Consider the following 11,476-nt stretch of genomic DNA (forward strand, 5'->3'; position numbering starts at 1 on the left):
CAATGATTATTTGTTTTGAAAACAAAGTGTAGAGATTTGTTAAGTAATGGTCCGCACAAAACTCAAGATCTTATAACTCAATGTATTTGAATCTATATGACCGTACGATGTAACAGAAACACAAAAAGATAAAAGAAAGGGTAAATGGTCTTTTTAAATTGACCAGCGATTAGTGTAATTTTTTTAAACCATAGATATGCATCTTACCAAATTTTAAAAAATTAGAATAAAAATACGAATCTGACCTGACTATAGGCACCAAAATTGTAATTTACTCTTCAGAAAAAGTGTATACAAGTTAAAAGAACTATTTTATTTTTTGTTCCATAAGAGAGTCATGCCTTAATTCTTAGAAACCATGGTTGGTCCATTATATTTTCTCTCATATTTACCCTACATTTTTTATTGACATATTTCCTCCACATTTAATTCCCCAATACCTAGCCCACATACTTATATCTATCTTGTTTTTCTTTGCATTGTATACATTAATTAATATCACTCGCGGCCAAGGTTCTAAATAATGTACAACGTTAGTTGACGACAATGTCAAGCCTCAAACTTTTCCGAGTCTTGCGAGCCATGTCGTTTGTAAGGCGTGACTTAAGGCAATAATTTTTTATATAATTAATATTTTTATATGTATTTTCAACTATTATTCTATTTTATACATATATATTAGTTAAGACGACGTTTTGGTAAAACTTGACGGCAGACACAAGCCTTGGAGTCATGGCACGCAGAGCCATTGCGAGCTTTTTAGAACCTTGCTCGTGGCTCTTGGTGGTCTCTAATGCCCTTGTTTTTTTTCCATGTTAGGTTTTACACGTAAATCTTTGTGTATTTGTCACTAATATTAGTTCTTTATTAATTATTGGTAATGTTAATTCTCGTTATATACTAGTGATTCCTTTTAATATAAGGTGTTACTCTACATTATAAATGATTTGAAGATTTGGATTGGTTGGGACTTCACTTTGAGCTTGTTTTACAAATTCTGCTAACTAAGACAAATGTTTATTGTCCTTTACTTGTTTGATTTATCAATGCTATATATATATATATATATATATATATATATATATATATATATATATATATATATATATATATATATATATATATATATATATAGAAAAGTGAATATACATTTAAGTGTATATAAGCTTAGGTACTCAAACTCATCATAATACGTTAAGTATATTCAGTATAATGTTTTTAAACTTCAAGTCTTAACTTGATATACTTTCAAGATTTTAAAATTTTCACTATTTTCACTACGCTATATATAGTATAGTTGAAAATTAAAATTACGTAAAAGAAAGATAAATATGAAATTTTTAAAAATCTTTGAAGTAAATTAAGTTATAAGTTGAATTATAAGAATATTGGACAAATACAATGTATATATATGATACAAAATGACGTCGTATGGTACGATTGTACCTTAGCTTATATACCCTTAAGGGTATATTTAGTTTTGTCATATATATATATATATATATATATATATATATATATATATATATATATATATATATATATATATATATATATATATATATATATATATATATATAGAAACCTATGATAAAAGAAAACCAAAATGGTAGCAAGATCTAAACCGGGTCTTGATGGAATCATCCTTGGTAGATAATTTATTTGTAATAACATGATATAGCATATGATATGATGATGAGTACATGACTATCATTTTCAGACTATGAAACACAAAGTAGCTAGAAATAGCATAACATAGTAATGGGCGACAACCTTTGAATAGACATGATAACCTCAAAGGGTTATATGTTCCTTATTTCATAGTACGTACTTATTTCAAAGGTAATTTGGTCCTTATTTCGAACTTTCAAGCTTTCAAATAGACACCAATGCAATCGAGATAATAGCCAGCAAGCCCGTAAAATCCAACAAAAGAACCAACATCCCATGGTACAGGGAAAGGCGTTCCTCTTATGTTACCAAAAGGTCCATGAGTTTTCTTGTTTGTGATGAATGATATTGATGATATTATAGGTAAGTCAGGAACACTTCCCCTTGATAATGCACTTGTTCCACTGATGCCAATTATTTCCTCGTCAGCTTCAAATATTACCTGACCATGAATGACAAATTTAACATATCAAATACAACTAGCTAAGGATACTAAGAGACATGTTATATCAATCGTTATAAAGAAACTTGAAGATTAAATACTTATGAATTGTTTACCTCAGACACTTTCTCTCCACCATTCCAACCACCAAACATAGGAGTAGTATGTGTTGAGTCTCCACATTGTGTGGTGAACATGAGAGAGTATATAAGATCACCATGATCAATTGTTATCTTCTTCAGATGATGTTTTTTCTCAAGTTGGAAGGACCAAACATTTTGTGGAGTTCCAGGTTCATTTTTCCCCCATGTTCCAACCTGTATGATTTCCTCATAGGCTTTTAGATACACACCAATGGCATCAATATAATAGCCAGCAAGGCCATAAAACCCAACTAATGAGCCTTTGTGCCATGGTAAAGAAAAAACATCTTCAGTTGCATGACCAAAAGGTCCATGTGTCGTCTTGTTTGTCTTAAAATATAGAGACGAAATTACATGATAACCACTTTTACTACCAACGGATCCACCAACCTCAACAATTTCCTCATCTTCGTCCAAGAGTACCTGGTTAATCAATACACCAAGAATATTGATTAATGAAAAGATGGCTACATCTTAATTGATTAGTGGAGTTAAAAGATCAACTCACCTCGGAAACCGTGTCTCCACCATTCCAACCACCAAACTTGTCGGAATTGTGCAAAGCATCTTTATATTGAGTTGTGAACATGAGAGAGTATATTACATCACCATGGTCAACAGTTATCTTCACCAATTTATGATCTTTCTCAAGTTCAAAAGACCATACATTCTGAGGATCTCCACTTTGTCTTCCCCATTTTCCGACTCGAATAAATCCTGCTACTTTGCTATTTTCTACTCCCGCCATGAGAGACACTGTAAGTATAAAATAACTTAAATGAAACAAGGAAGCGTGTCTCTCAAATGAATGACCAATGGCTCCTTATATACATGCTAACCGTAACTATTTTGAATCGTTAATTTAGATGGAAATAAAAAGCATGAAGCAAAACCATGTTTTCCTCAAGTTCACTGTTTAAAAAAGTTGGTGGTTTATTCTTATCAAAATTAGATGATAAAGTTTAATTGTCCTTTCATTTTTCATGCAAAAAAAATATTTCATAACTTCAATGACTACTCACAAATAAAAAAACAAGAGTCTGAGACATATTAGAATTTTCGAGTAATTGTTGATCTCTCGTGCGCTTGGGCGGTCCTATAGTAGGGGCAGTGGGGGCAATTACCCCTAGAACAAAAAAAATTATTAAAAAATTGGGTTTTTTTTTTTCAAAAAAAAATATATATATTTTAACCCTTCAAAATTATATATTTTGACTCATCAAAAAAATTTGCCCCCCATAAAAAAGTTATAAATTTTTTTTGCCCCCTCTTCGGAATATTCTTGGGCCCGCCCCTGCTCGTGCGATTAAGTTGTTGTAAATACACAAATAATCAAATCGACAAATAATATTGAGAATTATATGTCAATTTGTCGCGAATAATAAATTCAATTGTCAAATAATTACCAAGTTCCGTTCAGATTATAAGAAAAAATTAAAATGAGACAAAAACTTAAAACCAACCTGATGTGATATATGATGTTCCCTAAATCTTGAAAAAACTGTACGAAATGACTCCGGTCCTTAAAAGGTTTTTTACTTTGCTCTAGGTTGCAAGCTTCAACATAAAATCTCAAGATTTAATCCAGATTACCATCGTTCGTTCCAACAACTATAAAAGAACCGATAAACGCAAATTGAAATTTGTTGTTGCAAAATCGCTGGAGAGAAAGGAGAGCGAATGACTTGCTATAAAAAATACATCATCAGGGCAGTTGTATTTATTGTTGCAGAAATCCTAAAAGACTGCCAAAAAACAGGTGTATTTATAGCAAAAACAATGTTATTAGTACATGTGGTTTCTAAAAAGGCAACCTAACGACAAAGTTGAAAGACGCTACACTACAAGTCCTTATATGGTTTTAAAATCTTGCATGGTTGGTGCTTTTGGTCAACACAATAGTTAGAATTTCTGATAAATCTTATGTAAAAAGACTTTTGTGTCCTTGGACCAAAATTATTAAAAGACAAAATTTCACAAATGGTCAATACCGTTTCCAAAAAATGGCACTTTCAGGATATCTTTGGAAATAGTTACAACGATGGTCCTTATGGTTTCAAAATTAAGGTTTCCAAAAAATGGCACTTTCAGGATATCTTTGGAAATAGTTACAACGATGGTCCTTGTGGTTTCAAAATTAAGGTTTCCAAAAAATGGCACTTTCAGGATATCTTTGGAAATAGTTACAACGATGGTCCTTGTGGTTTCAAAATCAAGCACAATTAGATGTCCTCACGACCTCACTCATGTGATCTTCTTCCCCAAACGCCACCATGGCTCTACCCTTTATCATCTCTTCTTCCACTGTCTCGATTTGGAACAGGACAACAAACTGAAATACAAATATTGAATCATTTTAATGAATTTATAAGCTGTCAAGTATGAGAAAGAAATAAGGAATTGAAAATTTTATTGAAGCCAATAACTGATTAGAGTTTTTTTTGTTTGATCATCAATGGACGTCCATATGGTCAAAATTTTCAACTGTTGGATCAATTGACCTCCTTCCAGTTAAGAGGTAGTTACTTTTAGATCCATTATTTACCAAGGCTAAACAACATTAAAGTATATCCCGTTAAAAACACAGATTAAATATCTACATACACTGATGAGATTTTTTTTTTTTTTTTTTTTTTTTATAAATATGTATATTCGTGGTGCAGGTACAATACCAATTTAACCATTCACTTTTTTAATACCAAGAAAAATCTAATATTCACATCTGGAACATATTTTGTGCAGGAAACAAAATGTATGAATTCAACGAAGCAATGCAAGAAATTTTTATGAGAAACTGATACAACTTCATGCACCTACAGCAAATTAGAAACTAAGTTTTGATTGAGAACAAAGCCACATCCTCTGGATGTAAGGGTGAATCTGGAACAAGAACTGGCTCAACATCCCTATTCCCATCACATTCCAATCTCTCAAACACAATGTCAATGTTAATCCCAGCATCTGCATTCGTTTCTTCATGATATGGTTTGAATGAATATCAAGAGGTCACTGCAAGGAAAAAGGCCATTACCGGCGACAAAAGTCGCCGGCAAAAGTCCCAAAAGTCGCCGGTAATACTAATAGCGGCGACGCGTCGCTGGTACTAAGTCACCGGTATTGCCTCGTCGCTATTGATCAGTTTGTCGCCGGTAATGATAAAAGTCGCCGCTATTGACTCTGTCGCCGCTAATGAGTATTGTCGCCGCTAATAAGCTAGTCGCCGGTAATGACTTTAGTCGCCAGTAAAGGTGTCGCCGGTAATACCTTTTGTCGCCGGTAAAAGTGTCGCCGGTAATTGTTTTTCAATTTTTTAATTTTTTTAATTAATGATGGTTGCTGGTGATAATATCGTAGGTAAAAGTGTCGCCGGTAATAACAATCTTCGATTAAATATCAAAACCAATAGTGTCGACGCTAATTACAAAACAAACATCCTATTAAATATCAAACTTAATAGTGTCAATGCATACAAACAAATATCCAAATACAATTAAATATCAAAAGTCATAATATCCGAGTAGCAAAACAACAAAATTTTTACAATCTACCAAGTAGCAAAACGTGACAACATATGCAAATAAAACCATCCTTACATACCATCATTTTCATTCCCATCGTTTCCTTGATTATTTTGGGATTGAAAAAACGAATAAAGTTCATCCCTACATGTCGGGTCGGCGAGCATTGCACGAAGATTTTCCAACTACATAATTAATAACAATATATATAAACTTATACGTTAGATCGTCAAACATAAACAAAAACTATCAAAATACATTGTTATTTTTAAACTAAGATAGAAAACCAAAGTACATTGCTATTTCTTGCACTTGGGACAAAAACCAAATTACCAAACTTTTTAGCAAATAATCACCACAAAACCAAAACTACCAAATCAACATGCATTTTACGATGCTAAAGTAGATTGTAATTTTTAAAAAAAGATAGGAAACCAAAGTATATTGCTATATTTTGCACTTGGGACAAAAACCAAATTACCAAACTTTTTAGCAAATAACCACCACAAAACCAAAACTACCAAATCAACATGCATTTTACGATGATAAAGTAGATTGCTATTTTTAAACTAAAATAGAAAACCAAAGTACATTGTTATATTTTGCACTTGGGACAAAAACTAAATTACCAAACTTTTTAGCAAATAACCACCACAAAACCAAAACTACCAAATTTTACGATGCTAAAATAGATTGTTATTTTACCTGTGATGGTTGTGATGGTTGCGAAGGCTGTGGAATCGTCGGGAGACCAGAAGGTTTGCGGCCAATGCCTCTAATGTGGCCACGTCGCTCTCCTAATACTTTCTCGAAAGTCACTCTTTCTTGAGCGGGCGTTAACTCACTTTCACCTTAAGTTTGTTCTAACAGCTCTTCAACTAACCGATTCTGTAACTCCCAAAAGTAAGTAACAATTAAGTATAAATAAACATTTAAATATATGATAAAATTATAATTAAATACTTACATATTGTTGTTCCGATTCAGCAGTAACAAATACACCATTCTTATCGGTATGAGCTTTGCGAAATGTTTCCACTCTCTTAAGGTTCTGTTTAACTTTAAAAATTAGATTATATTTTAAATAAATAATTACGTGTATCGTACGGTACCTTCTTATAGCAAGTACTGCTATACGAGCTCGAACCCCCACGATTCACATTTGTTTGCTTTTCACGGATTTTTTTGTTCCTTTCTGAAGCAATTATGTGTTCGTCAGTTTGAAAATACTCAACTGTCTTCTCCCAGTTATCAACAAGCATACCATCCGGAGGATTTGCCAATGCTCTCGGGATATCTTCATACCCTCCAACCATCTTGAAATATTCTTTTGCGTCGGCTTTACGCTCTCGAAAACCTTTTAACAAGGCTGCTTGAAAACTCTCTGTCAATAGAGTAGCTTGTGCATCCTGGTACATTTGAGTGAGATCAAACTTTGTCTACAAAAAAAAAGTTAACCAAGTAAAAAACAATTATAGTTAAACCTATAAAATATATTTAAATAAAAAATTACCGCTAAATGTTGTAATACAGTGTCCTTTATATCAGAGGAAACTCTTTTCCAACTCCATTTGTCAAAAGGGACCATCTGCCACATTGTTTTCCCAACTTCTCGGGAAAACATGTCTCCCGCCTCTCCTACGGAATTAAATGTGATATCCCTATCATATTGCATGCCTATTGGTTTCCCCTAGTTCTGCAAGATTGCTTTTTCAAGCTTTATATTTTTTGCTTTTCCTCGAACTTTCCTTCGGGCACGTCCCTCAACTACAAATGTAATTAAAAATTATTAGAAACGACATTTAATTTATGATAATTGAACAAAAATAGTAAATAAAAATTCATGATAAGACTTACCGTCCTGCTCGTGCTGGCCAGGACCTCTACCACCTAGGAAAGGTGGGTCCTCAGCTAATAGATATTGTCGTCGCTAAAGCCCATTGTTGCCGGTAATAGTGTCGCCGGTAAAGGGTACAATTCTTGTAGTGGGTGATCCTACCTATTATGAAATTTTGTCTATTAATTATCCCTTCTCATAATATTTTAATCAAGTTAGTTTTAAAAATCTTAAAGAGCCAAAGTTTCCAAATCGCCAAATAAAAAAGTATTCCTTTCATAGACCATAAATTAAATTGCTATTAAATACGTAGACAAAATAGTACATTGCTATTTTTTATAAAACCCCAACAGTTCGTAGTAGGAGCTGAAAATTGTATATTTGTTTTGCAAACCCAACGAAACTCATTACAACACCCAATTAGCACACTAATCTATTCATAGTAGACTTAAAAGTAGTTGAGAAGCCTAAAAAAGCATTCTTGTTTCCCAAGTTTGATGCTTTTTCCATGAGTGTCATAATATATCGCTAACTGAACTATTTTTGCCTAATAGTAAGTAACGCAACAAAAGACAAGGATTTACGGAGAAAATTGGTATAGAAGCTTCTGATTATATTACTCTCATTTATTGATAACGTGCAGAGTATAAAGCTTTTATACAGGAAAAGAAGATAACAATGAGCTAACTAATACTCAAAAGATAGAGATGACAATTAATTGAAATCATAGATAATGACTGCCAGTTGGATAATCAGTTCCTTTACTCCCCCTCAAGTTGGAGCATGCAAATTTCTAATGCCCAACTTGACCAGTAATGAGCATAAATGTTGTGAACCAAGTGCTTTGGTTAGCAAGTCGGCTATCTGATCACGGATGTCAATCCACACCGGTGTAATCTCCTTTGACTCGACTCGCTCTCGTACTAAGTATCAATCCGTTTTCATGTGTTTTGTTCTTTTGTGAAAGACAGGGTTATATGCAATATGACGAGCCGACTAGTTATCACAAAAGAGAGGCGAATTATGGCTCGGTATTCTGCTTCGGCAGATGATCGAGAAACAACCCGACTGTTTCTTTGACTTCCAATATATTGGTGCACCACCAAAAAACAAAAGATAACCGGTTCGAGATCGTTGAGAAAAGGGACAACCCAGCCAGTTTGAATCACTGTAAGTTGTAAGATCTATACTACCTTCTATTGAGAGAAGTATTCCTTAACCTGGTCTACTCTTGAGATAACGAAGAACTCTTGTAGCTGCATCTATATGAGCCTGTTTAGGATTTGAGACAAACTGACTTAAGACATTTACTGCATACGTAATATCCGGTCGGGTCGCTTGGAGGTAAAGAAGTCTACCAATCATGCGACGATATGTACCTGCATCAATTGAGCTTTCTTCATCATTCTTGTCCTACTTGAGGTTTTGTTCCATGGGGAATGTGCTAGGACGGCACCCCCAAAAACCCCTATCTTCCAAAATGTCCAACATGTATTTTCGTTGGCTTAATACCAGCCCTTCTTTTGTTCGAGCTACTTCAATGCCCAAGAAATATTTAAGGTTTCCAAGGTCCTTGATGTTAAGGTTTCCAAGGTCCTTGATGTTGAACTGAAAGTCGAGAGATGACTTTGTTTGTTGGATTTTTGGTTGAGCTGTTTCCTACGATTATCACACCGTCCACATAGATTAATACTACTACGAAAATATTTCCTTCTTTATGAATAAAAAGAGAGTGATCAACATGAGATTGTCTAAATTTAAGAGCAAGGAGGGCATCTGTGAACTTGTGGTACCAATTTTGCGAAGCCTACTTCAGCTTGTACAACGATTTCTTGAGTTTACATACCCTAGTCTCATCTTTCTTAGCAAAACCTTGTGGTATTTTCATGTATAAATCTTCATCTAAGTCGTCGTGTAAGAACGTGTAGTTCACATCGAGTTGATGTATAATCCAATTCTTCTTGACTGCAACTGCTAATAGTGCGTGAACTGTAACAAGTTTAGCCACGGGTTCAAACGTATCATGGAAATCCACACCTTCTATCTGAGTATACCCCTTTTCCACGAGGCCAGCTTTATAACTTTCCACTTCTCCATTCGGCTTGTATTTGATTTTGCAAACCCACTTGGAGTCGATGGCCCATTTTCCTTTTGGAAAATGTTCGATTAAAACATTTTGGCTCATCATTTGAATTGATATCCGCTAAGATAGCCTTGTGAAATTTTGAAAAATTATCATAAGTGACATAATTGGAAAATAGGATATACCGTTGAGGTGCTTTGATTGGTTGCGGGTTGCGGATGGTTTACTAAAGGGGGCAACTTTACCACAAAGTCGTTGAAACGCTTCGGTTGCTTTTTAGTTCTTGTTTCTATAACCTCATCTTCCATTTGGTTGTTTTGTGTGTTAACCAAGGCATCATCGTGATCATTGTTGACGTCGACTTGCATGGGAGAGGTTGGTATATTTTTGGTTATGGGATCTCTTTGTGAAGAAATACCATCTTAACCGCCTTCCATTTGTGGACCAATTTCACTATTATAAGTATATGGGCCATCATTGCTTATGCCATCAGGAAACACCCTTCCTTCTTTATCATATGAATAATTGGTTGGTGCATCTATTTTCATTCTAGGATTAAAAACAAAAAAATCTTCTTTCTAGACCTTGTTATTAATTTGCACGCTTGCCATGGGAAATTTGTTCTCACAAACTTGACATCCCTTGATATTACAATTTTCCTTTTTTTTAATATCATAAACTTTGTAACCTTTTGTTCCTTGTGGATAACCAACAAATATTCCCAATCTCCCCTGTGTCTCGAACTTGTCACCCTTGGTTTGTGAATTTCGGTAATAAGCTAAACAACCAAAAACTCGCATGTGATTATAATTGGGCTTTTGCTTAAAAAGGATTTTGTAAGGTGTTGCGTCCCCAAGGACTTTAGGAGGAAGTCGATTTATTACGTAAGTAGCGGTTAAAACACATTCACCCCAAAATGTCATTGGCAAGCTTGCTTGAAAGCAAAGTGCCCGAGCCGTTTCTAAAAGATGTCTATGCTTACATCCCACCCCCCATTTTGTTGTTGAGTGGGTGGGCATGAAGTTTCCAAGACTGTACCTTCCTGTGCATAAAACTTGTGCATTTTGTTTGAAACAAATTCCCCCCCCCCCCCCCCCCCCCCCCCGGGTTGTCGCATCTTATTCGCTTGATTTGCTTACCAAATTGTGTTTTGCCCATTTTGTGGAAGTCTATTAAACATGTGCTTGCTTCATGTTTATGTTTAATAAAGAATGTCCACATGGCCTGGCTAAAATCATCAACAATTATTAAAAAATAGTTTGCTTTAGACAAGGAAGGAATCTGATACTTTCACCAGATATCACAATGAATTAAATCAAGACATGCTATTGTTTTTATAGTACTAATGGGAAATGGAAGTCTAGTATGCTTTGCCTTAAAACAAGCATCACACACTTGAGCTTGATTGTTCATAGAAACATTTTTAATAAAATCTAAATGAGATAGCTTCTTGTTTGACGGATGACCCAATCTTTTATGCCAAACCTCAAACGATGCCATTAAAGCCTTTATTTCCTTCTCTACCACCCCCATTCGGTAAAGCCCTTCTGTGCAATTACCTATTCCAATCAAGTCCCTCATGACCAACTCCTGTATAACAAAGAAATCTGGGAATAATGTTACTGCACAATTAAGATCTTGTAAAGAAACGTAATCAACACAAGATCTTCCCAACATCATCATTTCATTCACTATGAAACAGAAGGTTTACATCAACAGATTACAACTCAAACCTCACTACAAAATCACTCATACTCTCATATTACAGATCTTGTAAAACAA

General features: G+C 34.3%; 1 protein-coding gene across 1 annotated transcript; it reads right to left on the bottom strand.

The window, feature by feature from the left end:
* Positions 1-1,631: 1,631 nt before the first annotated feature.
* On the bottom strand, positions 1,632-3,046 carry LOC111908643 (mannose/glucose-specific lectin). The gene is made up of 3 exons (XM_023904461.3): positions 2,765-3,046; positions 2,230-2,679; positions 1,632-2,113 (listed from the first exon to the last, which is right to left on the bottom strand). The coding sequence occupies exons 1-3, from the start codon at positions 3,002-3,004 to the stop codon at positions 1,868-1,870; spliced, it is 936 nt and encodes a 311-aa protein (XP_023760229.1). The 5' UTR covers positions 3,005-3,046; the 3' UTR covers positions 1,632-1,867.
* Positions 3,047-11,476: the final 8,430 nt, after the last annotated feature.

Source organism: Lactuca sativa, chromosome 8 (genome assembly GCF_002870075.4).
Source record: "Lactuca sativa cultivar Salinas chromosome 8, Lsat_Salinas_v11, whole genome shotgun sequence".
Classification (NCBI taxonomy): domain Eukaryota; kingdom Viridiplantae; phylum Streptophyta; class Magnoliopsida; order Asterales; family Asteraceae; genus Lactuca; species Lactuca sativa.